The sequence below is a fragment of the Phalacrocorax aristotelis genome, chromosome 14 (genome assembly GCF_949628215.1).
Source record: "Phalacrocorax aristotelis chromosome 14, bGulAri2.1, whole genome shotgun sequence".
NCBI lineage: Eukaryota > Metazoa > Chordata > Aves > Suliformes > Phalacrocoracidae > Phalacrocorax > Phalacrocorax aristotelis.
This window is the reverse complement of record NC_134289.1, coordinates 7,453,537-7,471,524: the sequence shown is the minus strand read 5'-3', so window position 1 is coordinate 7,471,524 and position 17,988 is coordinate 7,453,537. Positions and strand designations below refer to the sequence as shown.

The following is a 17,988-nucleotide window of genomic DNA, read 5'->3' as shown; positions in this document are numbered from 1 at the left end:
AGCACGGCGCGCCGGGGCTCACGGGCGCCGGGGTCCCCGGGCAGCGCTGCCCGCGCTATAGCCGGGGCGGTGGCGGCCCCGCCGTACGGCGGGTGGGCACCAGGGGTCGCCCCCGCCGCCGCCCGCACTTGTTGCTGTCCGTCCCGTCCCCCCCCCCCGCCCCGTGTCGCGATGCACGCAGTGCTGACGTCACCGCTGCCGTCATTATTAAGGATTTTTTTTATTATTTCTTTCTTTATTTGCTCGGTTATTTTTTTATTTCCGTCCCCGCCGTTTCGCGGCGGTGAGGCCGGACCTGCCCCGCTGGGGAGGTTTCGAGGGGGTCTGTCCGTGCCCCCCCTCCCCCCCCCCGCGAGCAGGGTCCGCGGAGAGGGCTTGGGGAAAAAAAAGGCAAAAAAAACCAAAGGGGGAGAAAGTGCGGGTATTAGTGAATGGGGGGGGGGGGGAGGCAGGTCCCCGCGGAGCCGCTTTGCACCGCTCCCCCCCCACCCCCCCGCGGAGCCGCGGTTGGCTGCGCTGGGGCGGAAAAGGGTGGCCAGGTCAGACGCCCCCCCCCTAAAAAAAAACAACGAAAAAAACCTGACCCTCCCGCCGCCGAGCGGGACGGGTGGGGGCTCCGCGGGCGCGGAGGGCCGCGCACCGCCGCAGCGGTCCCGCAGCTCTGGGGGCCCCGATGGAAACTTTCCGTACCCGGCGCTGCGCGGGTGCGGAGCCGAGAGCGGCTCCGCGGAGCCGGCTGTGCCCCCACCACCACCCGCCGGGGCTGTCCGCGGCTGCGGCTACGCGGCGGCGCCCCGCTTTAGCCCGGGGGCGCGGAAGCTCCGCGGGACGCGCAAAGCCCTTGGCTGTCCCCGACGTGGGGCACCGCCGGGATGGCGGGGGGGCGGGGAGGCAGGCGGGGCGCAGGTGAGGGGCTGCCCCCCCTCCGCGGGGAGCGTAGCCGCCCTGCCCGCTCCCCTGCGCGCCCGCGGAGCCACCCCTCCCCCGGAGCCCAGCAGTGCCACCCGCTCCCGCTGCGCGCTGCTCCGCGGACGCGGGATGAGCGCGCCCCTGCCCCCCGCCGCCGCGGGACGCGCCTCCCGCCGCCGCGGGACGCGCCTCCCGCGCCCCCTCCCCCGGTTTACGTTGTTTTTTTCCCCTCGCCTCCCCGCGTCTCTCCGCGCAGCGCGGCGGCGCCGGCGCATGAATATTGATGTGTTTATATAATCGATAACCCACTTTCCTCCTTTCCCGGGGAAAAAAGGATAAATAAATGAAGGACGAGCCGCCCTCCCCTCTCCCGCTCCCTCCCTCCCAGGGCGGCCGGCTGGCCCGCACGGGGGGGTGGGAAGGTGTCAGCCCCCCTCCGCGCCGCTCCGCGCATCTCCGCTCCGCAGGGCCCGGCGGTGGGAACGCGGCGGCCCCGCCGGGCGCGCGCGGGGACGAGCAGCGCCCCTCGCGCCGCAGGAAATGGTCTTTATATTAGACATATACAGGCAGGTCCTGTCAGATCCGCAGCGCGACCGCCCGCCCTTTGGGCCTCCTAAAAATCACCGGGCGCCGCGGGGGTACCCGCCACCCCCCCACCGCCCCCGCGCCGCCCCCCCGGGACCCGCCGCCGCCCCGGGGTATTTTTGCAGGGCCGGGGAAGGCGGCGGGGGCCCGGCCGGCGTCGGGCGGCGGCGTCGGCGGGGCGCGTCGGGGCGTCGGCGGGGCGGCGGGGCGGGGGGCGGAGGTCGGGGGGGGGGCGTCGCCGACCGCGGCGGGGCGTGGGGGGGGCGGCGGCGGCGGGGCGGCGAGGGGACACCGGCGGAGGGGTGCGGCGGGCGGCGGGGCCGGCTTTGCCCTGCCAGGACCTGCCGGGTTCCATTCACGCCAACAAGTTTGGGAGAATGTTGAGTTCAATCACGCCGGAGCCGCGATGGAGCGCAGCGCACTGCAGGTACCGCGCCGCCCCGCGCCGCCCCGCGCCCCCGCGCGCCGCCCCGCGCGCCCGCGCGCCCCGCCCCCGCCGCCGCGGAGCTCCGCGGAGCCTCCGCGCACGCTGCGCGCCCCCTCCCCTCCGCCCGCCCTCCCCTCCCCGTCCCCTCCCTCCCTCCCTCCCTCCCTCCGCCCTCCTCCTGCGCGGCGCTGCGCGGCGCGGCGCGGAGCCGAGCCGAGCCGGGCGCTGATGCCGCTGCCGTGTTGTTGTTCCCCGCAGTGGGTCGGCGCCCCGTGCGGTTCGCACGGCCCCTACGTCTTCTACAGGGCGTTTCGCTTCCAACGCCGCGGCGGCGGCCGGGCGCGGGTCCTCTCCCTCGGCGACTTCTTCTTCGTGCGGTGCCGAGCGGAGGAGCCCGCCTGCATCGCGGAGCTGCAGCTGCTCTGGGAGGAGCGCACCAGCCGGCAACTTCTCTCCAGCGCCAAACTTTATTTTCTCCCCGAGGACACCCCCCAGGGCAGGACCAGTGACCATGGCGAGGTGGTAAACGCAGCGCCGGCCCCCCCCGTCCAGACCCCCCCTCCCCCGGTCCCCACCTGCATGCCCGGGCTCAGCTACCCCCCCGCCCTCCCCACCTCCACCTCCGCTTCCCCCCACCCGCGTCCCCCTCCCCGCCGTGTGTGGCGGGGCAGCGCGGAGGGGCCGCGCCGTCGGGGCGCTCCGGTGTGCGCTGCCCCGGGAACTTGTGCGGGGGGGGGGGGGGGGGGGGGAGTCGGGGTGCGGGGTGCCCCCGGCCCGGCGGGCAGCGGAGTGTGTGCGGGGCTCGCCCTGCCCCTCTGGCTTCGTTAGCAACAAGAGAAAAAAAAAAAAAACCAACCCCCAAAACACACACAAAAGAGGGGGAAAAAAAACCCCAAACCCCGTTGGGGTGGATTTCGATATTGTTCGGGGCTTTTTTTTAGTATTCGATATGTTTAAGAGGGCGGAAATTACGAAATGGAGGCTGAGGGAGATCAAAAGCTATTGAGCTGGCAGGGACGTGTTGAATAAAGTGATAAATGACAGGTACGGGAATAATACATTCAAATAACTTGCAGATATGCCTGGGCGTATTTCGGAGCCGCCGTGCGGCCGCCGCAAAGACGCCGCACGCCGGCAACCGGCGCCCGCGCAGCTCCGCGCCCGCCCGGGATGGGGCCGCGCAGGTTGCGCCCCCCGCCCCGGGCCGCGGTCCCCCCCGGCCCGCGCCCCATCCCCGCTCCCTCCTGTTATCTGCTTTTTTAAATTAAGTGCTTTGGCTCCCCTTTGGAGAGAGGGAAGGATGGGGTACCCAGAAAGGGCTGCGGGGATGGGGAGGGTCCCTGAGAGGGGCTGGAAACCAGGCGGGGGGGGCGAGGTGTTTTGGGGGAACTTCTGCTGGAGGCGCCGCGGGGGGTGCAGGTACGCGAAGGGGTGCGTGTCCGCAGGGGCTGCGATCGGAGGCACGCGTGGCTATAGGTGCCGACGTGCCGTGTGCCCGTACACATGTGTGCGCAGTCGGAACGCGTTTCGGAGCCCCCTGCGCTCGCCGCCACCTCTTCACTTTAATTTTCTGTGCGTGCCGCTGAGATAAGGGAACCTTTTCCTAAGAATCGGGGAGATGACAGTGAGCAATGGATGCTCTGAAATTGCCCGTGGTGACTATTTAAAACTGTGCCTGTGTGTGTCTCGTGTGTGCGCGTGTGTGTAAAATGAAAGATATTTGGAAGGGGGGGTGGGTGGGGAAAGGGACACAAATCATTTTAATACGCCTTAATGATCAGCTCATGTTACTGTGGTAGGAAGATCAGAGAAAATTAATCCTACCATTACGAGTAAAACACTGCTCCGGTACGAGAGTTCTCAGCTGCATGTACCCTCCTAATAATATGCACAATTTTATTTATTTTTACATGCAAACACCGCTAGTAATTAGCTGTGTGATTATGCTTGTGCATTTCATTGGGGCTTTAACTGATGTCATTCTGCATTATTCAACCATATGAAAACAATTTTCAATTAAGATAATGGCACGCCTTGAAATTATGCAAATGCCGGTCGTACTGTGCAGAATAATTATGACAAATGTAAAGCAGGTAAAAAGTTTCCTAATGCAGTTGTGCTTTACACCCCGGTGATGTCATTTCCCCTCTGGCCTAAGTTAGTCATTCATTAGCAGAGTAGCAGCAGCAGCAGCAGCAGCAACAGCAACAGCTCTGAGTGATACTTCTCTGGCAGGGAGCCTACAGAAACCGGCACTGAGAGCCAGGGCCTAGAGAGGGCAACATAACACTCCCATTAAGAAATGTACTTTGTTTTCACTTACTCCATTAACTTGTTTATAGACATTGGAATGATTTTTTTATTATCGATTTTTAATAGTTTGGAACGATCCGAATTCTGCTTAGGGACGTGGAGGCAGCCGAGAGACAAAAGGCTGGGTGCTGGCTGGCACTTCGCGAAGCGCTGGCTGCGGGTAGCCGGCTCCATGGGCGCGCAGGGCGGCTGTGTCACCTAACCACCCCGCGGTTGTGGTTCCTTACGTAAATGACATCCATATCTGTCCCCAAAGCGGTGGCAGGGCTGCCTCGGGTCAAAAGGCTTCCTAACTCCGGGCTGGGCTCCTGCGGGAGGAGATGCAGCTCTCAACTCGGAGGCGGGTTAGAGCCATCAGGGTAGATCTTATTCACAGCGTCGGGCTGCTGAGGGGGTAAAACACCTTGTCTCACGTTGAGGGAGCGAGGATGAAGTAACCAGTGCTCCAACACGTATCACAGATCTGCAGTGTCCAAGGCAAAGGGCGACAGGGGCGCTCGCTGTCAGTAAAATTGTTGATGAGGGGAGCGAGTGGTTGAATTGCAGGCTTGCGATCGAGCCCACTGGAGATTTAGGCATAGTCGCTAGCAGCTACCTGCGCTAGCAACATGATTAATACAAGCAGCTCGCTGCCTGTTTTCTGTAATAGCAGCATTGACACTATGACAATAGTCAGCTAGTGGCTGCAAGGAGGGAGGAGAAGCGAGGAGGTATGTAATGCTTCTGTTACTCAGAAATTTCTGATGGCGTATTTTATCTGATTGCCAAATGTTTGAGCTAATCAGCGATAAGTGCAAATAGAAGTCTTTTTATAGCTAGTTGAATTCATCATCCAGACTTAAATATATCCCTGACTGCTGCTAAAACCGGATGTTTCCATACGCTGGGGCCCAGACCCAGCAAAGGGTTCAAGTCCAGGTGCGCTTCCGCTGAGGGACCCCTCCCTCCACCTAAGGCTGAGCATCCCCATAGGCGTGGCGGAGAAGCTCTCCTTCGGCCCCAGAAGCCAGCCAGAGATCGCTTCCCGGGGAGTCTCAGTGGATGGCAAACATGGGATGGGGCCAGTAGTGCAGGTACAAGTGTTCCTGGCCCTGATGCTGATGGCATCCTGGAGCAACATGCGTGCAGAGGCTGGGACCAGCTCCGTCATTGGGTTCAGACCAGTGGCCTTGCTGCGCAGGAGCAGCGGAGATGTTTTTGTGAGAGCGACGGTGCTCTTGGGGATGCCGTTAGGTGAGCTGGAAGAGTTTTGCTCCACTGAAAACTTTGTTGCTGCTTTTAAAGCACAGGGGCCCAGGTGTGCTGTCTCTGACCTCGCAGTTGAGCCCCAAAGCTGCAGTAGGTGCAGTGCTGGTCGGAGGGTGGGAGCAGCCTGCTCCCCCTTCCCTCAAGCAGGGAAAAAAGTGGCTGTCCCCTAGTCCTGGGAGGACCACCATCTAAATGGGGAAAGCGTCTGTTCTGCCAGAGGGAATCACCACCTTGCCCCGGCGGCTCCTGGGGCAGGGTGGTCCCCTGTGCTACCTCCCGCCTGGGAAGGGAAGACCTCTGTGATGGCAGGCGCCTTGCACAGGGCTCGGAGGAGGATGCTCGGGGGGCTGCGAAGGTCCGGAGGGAGCAGCTGTAAGAGCACGCTGTCCTGCTTGAAACAGTTTCACAGGGTGCGTGTGGAAAGCAGATAGTCCCTGCCCAGTCTCCTTGTGCAGTGCCCTGGACCTGTGGTGCTCAGGGGATCTGAGGCGGGCTCAGCCCCTGAGCCCTGCAGCCCACGGGGTCCTGGCTGAATCCTCCTCTGGCTCATTTACTCCTCTCTGCTCCAGGGGGTAGCGCGGGGCTATGGAACAGCTGACCTTTGCAGAAGCAGTTCTAGAGCAAAATGCTTGTTAGTGACTTGTATTTTCATGTTTTTAAAGGTGTTGGCATTAATTAGACTGGACTTAAAAATATATATCAAAGCCGGTGCTCATTAAATCCAGGGATGGTATTTGATGTGATGTGTACAATTCCTAAAAAAACCCCAAACGAGCAACTAATTTATTTTGCATGGTATGACATTCCCTGCGTTGCCCTGCGTCGTCATGAATGCTGCTTCTGCTGAGGCTGGACTGTCGGTGGGGATCTGCCTTTGGTTCATTCATCGGGAGCTAAGTTTACTACGAACTCGTGTTGATTTAATCTCTTCTCCCAAACTGGGGATCTGATGCAATGCTTTTCGCCTTGCAAATAATCCTTACTCATGCAAGTAATTTACATGAGTAAGCGTTGCTCATACAGAGGAGAGGAGAGAGCTAGTTTCCTGTAATTATTTCCCTAGCAGTATTTTGCATTTTCAGACTAATTAGGAGAAAGAAAAAAAAAAAAAAGTCACTCCATAAATATATGTCATTTGTAATTGCAGAAGAGATTCTTCCAGAAAGTTAAGGGAGGCAATGGGTTTGTTCTCCTCTTCATTTTGGGACAGGTGCTCACAGCATCCCTCGAAAGCCTGATGCGTTTCTGAGGGGCTCTCTGTGCGTGGCGGTCTTTCCCCAGGGTTTAAAGGTAGCAGAGGCTGGACGGAGTGTGGGTTCTTATGCTGCTAGTGGCTTGTTGCCACCCCCCTTGAAAAATGCACTACTACCTTTGCAGAGAAATAGATATTTTTGAGAGGTGTAGGAATCTGTACGCTCTTCTTTGAAATGAGAACGGCCCCGGTTTAGTCTCCACGGTGTGTGCCTCATGCTCGTATCTGTCAACACTGGTAATGACAACACGTTTCAAACATGCAGATTATGATTATTAAAGGGTGCTTTAAAAATCATGCTAATAGCATCAATCTCCAATGTACACTTGCTCAAATTAATTCAGCTCTGGAAATCAGGCGCACTGTAATAGCAGTGTTAGAGAAATGGCATTTGTCATAAAATATCATGGTTTTGGTAATTGCACATCCACTCTGTATATTTTTATCTCTCTCGCCACCAGTAGCATATGCTGGCAAAGGAAGGAGAGGGCAATGATGTTACTCAGAGAAGCCACATGTTGCTAACCATTAGCCAGCAATCTGGCATATCTGGTCACTTAAGGCAGCTTCCCCCCCTCCCTTTCCCTCTGCTTCCCAGTGCATTCAGACTGTAAAATACACCCACTGCTTTCCAGAGTTGCTGTTCCCAGTCTGATCAGTGGCACTAAACATTAAACTCTTGTCTTTGGAGAATAATAGGCCTCACATGGTACACCCTCAAGCATGTTGAGATACTGTGCAGGCTGGAAAATAAAAATGTTCTAATTGTGTCTTTTAAATAAGCATAGGAGTGAATTAATTAGACTATATTTTGTCTTTAGTTGCTTAGTTACACAATAGTATTCCTAAGCACAAGTAAGATAAATTGGCTCTTTTTGTGCTGCTTGTCCCTTAATCATAATTACTGTATTGCTCGGGAGAGTAACGCATACGTAGATTTTGCATTTTTAATAATATTCAAACAATATGCGAATGATACAGAAAGTATGTTCTGATTCAAGCTCTTATATGCTTTTATTCAGGAAGAAGTTCTACTGCTATGGGAGCAATATTTGCATTAGTTGCTCAGAGATGTAGTTCTGGGAAATACATAATTGAAATATTCTTGCAATGCTTGTTCTGGCCCTTTCATTCGCATTCAAAATAACAATGCCTTAAGTCTCCAAACAGTCACCCACTTGTGATTTAAGAGCTTTTTTCTTTGTGTGTGTGTGTGTTTGTGCGTGTGTGCTGTGGGTTCACACCCAGCATTAACCCTGCAGAGACTAGACACTCGCGTGATTCATAGTGTCGTATCAAGTTGAGCTTTTTATTTTGTAGCTAAAATGCAGTCAGAAGGTCAGATGAACATCGGCATTTTATGGCATTAATCCAACGATCTTAATGCTTGGCAGGCGTCCATGTTTCTGTGCGAAGGTGCCAGGGTTATAGATAATAAAAGAGTTTGTTTTCATTTTCTGGATATTTTAAACTTTCTTTGCAAAGCGTAGCCTCAGGTTTGGGGGGCTTGGAGCTGCTCCTGGGGGCCAAAACTTTAATTTCTTCCTGGGTTGTTGAACGTTAGCTGCTAATGATGGGCAGATTGATACAGATACTGAACAATGGAAGGTTCTGGCAAGAAACCCCCTAGACATGCTCAGTGGATGTATGTGAAAATTGGCTCCATTGTTCTGCTGTATGAAAAGCAAGTAAATTATTTACAGATATTTGCTAATTAAAGCACATATTGTTTTACCAGCACAATAGAACACAATATAACAAAAGACAAAAGAATAAGCTTGCATAATTTAAACCTGCTAATGCAATGTACTCCTTGTTAAGAAAAATATAATTATGTAATCTACGAGGAAAGCTTTTCGTACTGTAGCCGTAGTAGGCAAAATTAGGAATGAATTGCTTGTCAACTTGCCTAAACTAAAACAACTCTTTGAGATCTGTGAGCTATCTGACGGGAAAACATTTTGACTGAAGCCTATTTTCTCTTTGGTCAGAACTTCTATCTGCAGTGACAGATATAAATTCAATTTGAACCGCTGCTTGGGAGTGGGAGGAGGGAGAAAAACCCACCCCAGAAATGAAGGAGGAGGCTTGCAGCAGAAATGTCTAGTCTGCCTGCTCACAGCCATCCCTCTGTGCGCTCCATCTCCACCCCACTTCTGGCCCAGGCGTACCAGCATCCCACAAAGTGACTTAGAAAAACATGGTGCTGCCCTGCCCCAGGACATTTTGTGTGTCTCGCTTTGGAAGTACTGAGCCATGCCAAAAAAGCTGCTTGCTAATACAGGGGAAAGCAAATACCGTAGGATTTCCCATGCTTCACCTGTGTCCTTTATCTCAGTGTCGTCTTTTGGGTTTTGGACCCCGGCATATGGGATGCACACATTGGGACATAGCGTTCTCCCTTGGCTTGAGTTTCAGACAGCTATGTGCAGCTGTGCTTAGGCTGGAGAAGTAGTGTGGTAGGCTGGGGAAATACCTGTCACCTGAATTTAATGAGATCATTATAGTCCTTTAAAGTAATTAGCAAAGGATTAACAGATGAGATGTTCTGCCTTGGCCTCTTCAAATTTCTCCTGTGCCAGGTAAATTCCTGGGCTGTGGATGTTGCCGTTCTCAAGGCTTTCCCCGTAGGTTCATGGGTGGAGAGTGGTGGTCTCTGTAGGTCCCTGCACGCTGGCATCTCCGGGGAGCATTGGAGGCCCAGACCCCAGTGGTCAGTCCTGCTCTACGCATCCTTCGGGATGCCTCCGTCTGCCCTGGGCTGGCAGATGCACAAGGAGGTGGCACCAGATGAGGCACTCGGGGCAGGAAAGGGGAAAAGAAAGCTGCCCTTGCCTGTGCCCGGTGCTGGAGCCTCTTATGAGGCTTCCTTGTAACTCAGTGTTCCCAGCTACAGAACAGGAGCAGATATTCCTGCCTGGCAGAGCTGTGCCCCAGCCTGCTTAGAAAGGTTGTACTGGAAGAGCAACATGTAATAAGGGAGTGGATGGTGGGAGAGTCCTTCGTGTGCCTTGTAGGGAGGCTGAACAGGGCACTTCCAGAGCCAGACCTTTTCTATGATGCAGCCACAGATTTTTAGAGTCTGTGATCCTGCAGTCTTAAAAACCCCCATGTATGTCCCCAGTCCACAGTGGGTGGCAGGGAGATGGGACCTTCTTTTTTTCTCTGGAGAAAGTCTCTGAGAGCAAAGCAGCCCTGAACAAACATTCTCTACCTCTTTAGGGCTGAATAAGGTCGCTGGAGGAAAGCTTGGGTGAAGTGCTGCTTGTAGGAGATGACTCTGGAGACCTGGGTTTAGGTTCCTGAGTGACTTTCGGCAAGTGGGTTAGGACTGAATTGGCATGACCTGGTTTCCACCACTGTCCCAGAGTCCTGGTAGCATCTGTATGGCGAAGAGCAGCTCTGGACTATGGACTCGCTGCTAACAGGGCTTTTTGGCTTGTCTATGCTGTCAAGCAAGGGTGACGATACTTTCCCCAAACACCCAGGTAAATGCATTGCTATGAGAGAGGGGTTAATTAGAAAGGAAGGAGGGGGTTCACTGGAAATAAGCCCCCTCCTTCCTTTCTCCAGCTCTGCAATGTGACCTTCATCTCCTCAAGGGGATCTAGAGCAGGGAACCGGATTCCCGAGGTGAGAACAGCGTTGTTGTGCAAGGTACAGGAAGGTCCTTTTCACCTAAATCACAAAAAAACCTAAAAAATACATGGGATGTAAAAAAAGCCCAGAATAAGAGAAGTCTTTCTGCCTGAATGAAATATGCATTTCTGTTATCCTCAATGAATGCAGTCCGTAAGAGTTGCACTGTATTTTTTGCTCCTGTGGATGAATGTATTTTCATCGGCAATGTACTGGGTTGTAAAATATGCATCCCCAGCTATCTACCATGCTAAAGGTTTCAGTAAAAAGGCTTGAAAATGTTTTCTGATGCAAATCATACTGATCAGATAAATGACATGCAGTGTCTTCTGTAATTATCAGCAAAAGGTTTTACAGTACGTCTCCAGTTTCTCTCTAGGCCGCGTATTTGATGTTAGGAGACAGCCAAGCAGGTGTTCAACTTGCTCGTGCCCTCCAGAATTCCTTAAATGACCTCTGGAAGCACTGGCGTGAAAACAGTCTCAGCACGTCAAAATTTTGAGATATCTCGGTCACCGTAATTCTTTTAGGGCTGCCTTGGTGTCTCTAAAATATAAATCTTTCCTAGTTATTGGCAATGAGTGAGGAGTTGCGACGTACCGTACGCGGGTGTGCAATCAAGATGTACGACCTCCCGGTGCTACCCTGTGACTCCCTGCCTTGTAAGAGTTAATATTTCTTCTAAAAAATAATTATCTGCTTTAAACTATTCTGACTACCTGACCTCTTTCCCTGAACGTAAGTATTTCAACCATCTGCTGAGTCAGGCAATATAGCATTCTGTGCTTTCGGGAGGCTGTGATGGTTGCTTAGACAACAGTGACATAATATTTAAGCATAACGGCTCTCAAGAAGATACTGTCCCCTTCTCCCTGGATGATTTCTCTGAAAATGCAAATCTGATAAGCTCTTAAAAAACAAGAGAGGGATGAGAAGGGTTTGTATCACCGTCTTTCTTAACTATCTCCCCATTTACCACTTGATAGGTGGAAGTATCGTCCTTTGCTCAGGAGTCTTGTAAGATGTGCTAAAATTATAGGCTGACTAGATACCCGCTTTTATAGAAACAGAAGAAAAAGTGCCTCTTTTTATAGTCAGTACTTATTTTGAGATTTAGACAACTTTGTGGCTGGGAAAAGCGTTGCCATTGGTCAGTCAGCATCCAAAAAGGCACATCCAGGATAAATCTCATTCCTGAGCAGAGCTGAAATTGGCGTTGGCTGTTTCTTCCTGCAAAGCTCATCTTGCTGTAGCTGGGAAAAACTGCAAATAAAGACTTAACCATGCAATGGAGACCTCATAAACATATCACTTCAGAGCATAGCTAATACACAATGAGTTGATTTTTGTGTAGAGAGATATATATGCACTGTATGCGATGTGGGGGGTTTTTTATGTTTACACAGAGACGTAATTATGAATGACATGAAGGTTATACAGCAGATTTCTTTAATCTTCTAAAGGTTTGTTAGTCATGTGTCACCGTGTACGTGGTTTTTATTTATTCAACATCTGTATTCCTTTGTCATCTCATTGAAAGGGTTTCTCTAGAAGGGCTGCGGCAGTAGGTGCGCAGCAGTTGATACCGAATGGTTACGGAGGCTCCTGCAGCTGGCAGAGCCCTGCTGGTCCTGCAGTAACTTCTGTTGGGACACAGGGCTGCGAGGTGTTTTTGCTTAACAAAAAAGGACAGGGACTCTTTTGTCACCTGCTGCTCCAAAAATATAATAAAAAACCCTCATGACTTATAGTTTGGGTCTGAGCACTTGGAAAGGTTGCTTAAGGATGTGTGAAAGCTTGGCAAGGCGCATCAAAATCCCAGAGCTGATTAAATAGTTGGGTGACCTCTGCTTGGGTGGCGCCGGGGCAGATGACCTCTTGTGTTAGCAAACTGCCAAGATGTGGGGAAGACAGCCTCTCTGGACGCTGCCCGTGGCTCGGGCTCCTCAAAAAGAAGGGGCTGAAGCTACCCGCCATGTTTTGCTGCCTGACAGTGTTCGTATGATGAGGCGCCGGGTTGAAAACATTTCCAGAGATGCAGTCCCTTGCTTGTGGGATAGGCATTGGCAGTGGTGTTTGGAGGACTGCGGTCCAACCCATGAACTGCTGTGATGTGTGGGGAGTTGTGGAGGACATGGCCGGTTGTCTCTGAATTGGGCCAGAAATGAGCAAGACCTCAAAAAATGAGTGGTGAGAGAGAGCAGGTCTACCCAGTCCCACTGTGTGTAGGGTAGGGTGACCCAAGGCAGGCCCTGATATATATAGGGTATTTTTTCTGTATTTTGGCTACAAGTGAATTCAGCAGTGTTTCCCTGGTGCAGCCGTGGTGATTGCTGGCAGTACGAGGGGAGGACAGGAGGCTGGTGCTGGTGTGGAGGATGGCTGGGCGCTCCCAGGTGCTGGAGAGGTGGCGCTGCCTGGCCTCCCTCCCAAGGGACTTATCCTGCAGTCAGATGCCCTCCTCAGGTGATCCCAAGCGATTTGGGGGCCAGCCTAGTGCCTTTAGGGACATGGCTGCCGCAGGGGTGATGAGGCGGCCCCAAAAGCCGCCCTTGAACTAGAACCGCCTGCGTGTGGGGGGTTTTGGCCCACAACCTCTGTCGTGGCGCAGTGACAGCCTGAATTTCTTCTATATTTTATATTCATGCATTCCACTTTTGTGTTCAGCTGCTCTGGGGTGCCATTCCGGGTGCCCCTTTGCACCACGGAGGCTTTAGAGTCCCAGTGCCATTTTGTGAAGGGCTGAGGCAAGCACGCGATGGTCTTTATGCAGGGTCTTTACCTGGCCCCTCACATCAGTGTGGGGATGCCAAACACCACGTATTTTTATGGCCATGGACGTGCTGCTGCTGCAGAAAGCATATGGCTGGGGTGTGCTCTCCCCTGCCCCCTGAAAGCTACCTCTTCCCTTGCTCCTGCCTCTCTGATTCCCCCTCCGTGGCAGCCTAGGCAGAGCTGGTGAGTGCACCAGCATCACTTCAGCCTTCTTACAGTAGGTTGGGTTTTTTTAATTCCCTTTTTTTTTTCCCTGTGTACACATCATGTGCGTATGTGCGAAGGTTGTATTCTCGAAAACAAGTTTATTCATTGATGATGTAATAGTGATTGTACTTTTCTTTTGGTTAATAAATTGTCTGCTCAGCTTACTTTGTATGCCAGCCAAAATTAGTCATACCAGTTCTTGGAAAGGATATGAAGAAACTAGTAATTGAAATCATAATCATTTGATCATGAGAGCTATTTGGAAAATAATATTTTGACCAAAAACATGTCTGATCTTCAAGTCAGGTTTTTTTAAACTGTTGCTAGTGTTGAACATTAGAAATTGTGTAGTAGCTGGTTCAACATCCTAAAAGAGGACTTCATCCAGAAATTCCTGAGACTGTCTGCAGGCAGGCTGATATTTATATACATGTATTTTTTTTTCCATCCTGACATTTAATAATCACCATGTAATAGCTATAAAATGCATAGCAGCTACAGCTTTTTTATTTCAAGTGGATGGTGTAATGAAATTGGGTGAAACCATCCATTGAAATTGTACTTTGTAGTACCCAACGCTTGTTTACAAAGTATTGATGTTTGTCATAAACAGAGATTTAAAACATCACTGTTACTGTTTGTTGTTTGGTGGAAGCTCTTATGCTGTGCAATGATAAAGGAAAAGATTTCATTACAAGCTTGCTTAGCATATAAGCATGCCGTTCGTTTCTGACCAAATATTTGTTATTGCGCTAAATGTAATGAAGGTGCCTGCTTATAAAACGATTTTGTATTATATAAGGGAGAGTGGAATATCAGATCTGCTTTTTTACTAGAGATACTTCAGGTTTGTATTGTGTGTAACTTATCACAAGAAAGCTTTTTTTTTTCCCTATTGAGCAGTATTTTATTTCCTGAGGAATGTGTGCAGTGGGGAAAAAAAAAACAGAGAATCAATCGTGCTTTTCTCTTTGTTTAATAACTCAAAGAATTTCTCTACCCTTTGCAAATACTTGTGTTTATTTGTGAGAAAAATTGGATTCTGGCTTATTTATTTCAAGAACCTGTAACATTATTTAGTGCTAGAAATGTGTGGTGTGCAAGGTGTGGTGTGCAGCCAGCTCTCATTACAACATAAATTATTTCTGCTGTTTTTAACTAAAAAATCTGGAGTATATCTTGCTGGATATGCATGTATGTTTGTTTGTTTATTTTTTTGAGGCTTTCTTGAGCCCTTGCTCACTGGAGTCAGCTATAAAACATTCTGCTTATTCATCATGACTGAGAGGAGTTGATGGTTTCCTGGAAGGATAAAATTCAGCAATTAGAGCTGTTTAATTCGAGTATATGTTCTGGAGGCTAAACTAAGTTTAAGTGCTTTTCTTAGAATGTATGTTTAAGAAGGGAAAAAAATTACAGTTCTGATCTTGAAAAAGGTTTTAAGAAACATGAGAATGTGCAAGTTTCTTTTGGTGGGAAGCACATAACATTTATGTAGTATTTCTTTTGGGATTACATCACAGCTTTATTTAATTTTTAGGACAAAAGTTAAATTCAATATTTGTGTATAAGCCAAGGGAAAATGTACCATAAACACAGGAATTTTCTGGTGAGTCAGAGTTCCAAGAATCTGAGATTTACTTAGTCCATTTATTTCAGGACTAGCTATAACCATTAGTCATCCAGCCATGAATTTTTACATTTGCAGCTAATTGCACCTAAAAAACAAACTTTCCCTCAGGGGTTTGGGTTTATACAGACTGATTTGGCAACCTGCATTTCAAATGCCTTTTAGGATCATTGCCCTGGTCCTAGAAATTGTCATGTGTATTTGTTTCAGGTAAACAACTAATATTTCCACTTAGGTGGCAGGAGGAATAAATTAAGTACTAGATATTCTGTATTATGGAAAGATTGATCTGCCAACAGCAAGATAGGTTTTCCAGTAGCCTATGGGGGGTGGTGGAATGGGTTTATCAGTCATCGTGGGACCCCGCGTGACGTGTCTCATTTGACCATTTCTTGCAGGATGAAGTTATTGCTGTTTCAGAGAAAGTTACTGTGAAGCTTGAGGACTTGGCAAAATGGGCACAGTCCGATTTCTCCAAGTGGAAGTGCGGTTTCCGGGCTGAGCCGGTCAAACCGATGGATGTGGGGAAAAATGGGCAGAAAGAGGCCTTGACGAGATACAGGCAATCCACACTGAACAGCGGCTTGAACTTCAAAGACATCCTGAAGGAAAAGGCTGACCTTGGTGAGTATCCCTTACTTTCTCCTGTGGGGAGGGGCTTGTGGGTGAGCGTCTTTTGAAGGCAGATGAGCCTGATCCTGCCAAGCCGTCGCTGATTCCCAAGGTATGTCTGTGCTTCGGGCGGAGGTGCGGCGATGAGGTACCCGAGCGGGTGGGTGGTGGTGGTGGTGAGCTCATCACAGGCTCCTTCAAGATTAGCGTGGGGTAACTCTGTGATACCTGTCTGCTCCATAGACGTGTCCCTGAGCGCTAAGGCTCAACCCTGAAGATGTGTGCACAAGTAATTGTCAAGGGCTTTCCCTGGGGCTCTGCAGGCCGAGGGATCGGGTCAGAGCTGTGCATGGTGGGGAGAGGAGCTTCACACATCTTCCTGAGGCCTCCTCAGGCAGGCACGGGAGGGCAAAGGCCTTGCACTTCTCATGCCCCATCTTCTGGAAGCGCAGGATTGTCACCTGCTTCTAGTGCTTGTCCTGTCTGTGGTCAGCTTTGTGTCTCGTTCAGTAGGGAGGTGTCTCTTCCTTAGCCTTCTGTAGCACTTCCCTTTGAGCTTTATGTTACTATACAGTGTAGGCCCCCTGCGAGCACCCTGCTGTTCTCTCCAGATAGGCCTCTCTTCTTAGGGAGGGAAGCGGTAAGCTCTGCTACTTCAGGTAGTCACAGACAGGCTTGCAGCTCTGGGGCAGCTTTGGTACGCTCTCACAGCTCTAAAATCCATGGTGGGTGCCCAAGGTCCAAGGGAGTTGGGTCGCCTGTTGGTAAACATGTCTGTCTGTGGTATTAGGACCTTGGGTACATAATAGCTATCAGAGATGGCACTTTGAAGTGCATCCCAGGGACATTTCTGCGTTGTACCAAGATTTTAACAAATGTTCCAAGTTTGAAGAGCATCAGATTTAGGCCATAATGCATGAAAAGGTAAGAAATTAAAAGCTAAGGCTGATACATATGAGCCAAGTTTGGTTTTATAATGGCACGACTGTGTTGGCATCGAAGCCAAGTTACAGTAAGCAGAAGATCTGTTTTGGAGGAATTATCTTCTGTATCTCGTTTTTCTGATCTTGTCAAATAGTGAAGTGACTTTGTCAATCTTGCATTTCACCATTAGATACGTAGGTTGGAAGATTAAAATACAGTTGGAAGTTGATCTTATTTTTCATTACATCTCCAGGAAGAAAATAACTCATGCAATTCTTTCTCTTTTTTTTTTGCTTTTCTGTGTGGTTTCTTCTGGTTCATAATTACATGCAGTAATTTTCTCTGGTATTGCCCTGGCATCTTCTTTACGCACTACATTTATTTGCATTTGTTTGTTGTGTCAGAAGAATCTTAATGTTTTTCAGACAGAACTTTTGTGTGTTAATGTTTTCTTGTTTTTGTTTTTATCAAACAAAAAAAAACCCTTGAGGTAAGTTATAAAATTGCTATTATCTACCCTAGGAGTCAAAGAAAATTATCTTTAAGCCTAAAGCTTATAGTTGTATGTTAAGCCTTTGAAAGTAGGGGTTATACTGAAAACGCTTATGGAATGCAAACTATATGGTATAATTTTGATAACCCACATTCTGATGCTCATTTTCGGTTGGTGGCTCTGGCTTTATAGTTGGGTCTCTTTTTTTCAGTAGAAAAGGGTATTTGTACTGAAGTTAGATTATGATTGCCGCCTTCATCATGACTGGTTGAAGGAAGTGTAACCAAAGGTTCAGGAAGACCTATAGCTGATCAGGCACGTTGATACAGACAACTGACCTGAGAAAAACTCAGAAAAATGGTGATCTTCGTCGCTTGTGAAGCGAGCAGCCCTGTTTGGTTGCATCCTGTAGGCAACCCATGAGCTCTGGTGTTTGGCTTAACTATGGGATGGAGGTTTAACACCCACCAGGTGAAGAAGATGTACTTATCTCATTCTGAGTGGTTGGTCGAGGTTGGTGTTGTGCTCTGGGAATTACCGTCTCCCTAGCTGTAGGCAAAGGCAGTAGCATAATGTGCAGTGTCCAAGACGTAGAGGTTTGAGCTGCCAGTGTTGTAGCTTCTCTGCTGTCAAAATGGCAGGTTTAGAGCCGGTTACAACGCGTGCCCACAGACCTTTTCCAATACTCCGCACCTTGCCAACAGAGCAATGCTTAGCCACAGTGATCAAAGATTTATTAGCAACAACTTCTGCAGTACATCTCCAGCACAATGGAATAGGGTAGTTTTTCTCTTAAAATAGGGTTGTAAATGCAAGGGAGCGTGGTGCACTGTTGTGTAAAGGTTCCTCAGGTGAGGGCATCAGCACAGCTCTATTAGCAAGGCTAGTGAGCCCAAATAGAGAGGTGATCTCCGGCACGTCCACAGTTTCCAACCACTGCAGTTCCCCTCCTAATCGTGTACTCAGTGCTGCAC

At 50.4% G+C, this 17,988-nt stretch overlaps 1 protein-coding gene across 5 annotated transcripts in view; it reads left to right on the top strand.

The window, feature by feature from the left end:
• Nucleotides 1–1,773: 1,773 nt before the first annotated feature.
• Nucleotides 1,774–17,988, top strand: part of ARID5B (AT-rich interaction domain 5B) — a 121,284-nt gene continuing 105,069 nt past the window's right edge. The window contains exons 1-3 of one of the 5 annotated variants that reach the window (XM_075109822.1): nt 1,774–1,921; nt 2,180–2,440; nt 15,384–15,609. In XM_075109822.1, coding sequence (XP_074965923.1) covers nt 1,901–1,921; nt 2,180–2,440; nt 15,384–15,609 — 508 coding nt within the window. In that variant the 5' untranslated portion in view covers nt 1,774–1,900. Of the gene's footprint in view, nt 1,922–1,998; nt 2,441–15,383; nt 15,610–17,988 lie in introns of those variants that run through there. The other 4 variants (XM_075109824.1, XM_075109825.1, XM_075109820.1 and 1 more) reach the window with 4 other exon arrangements.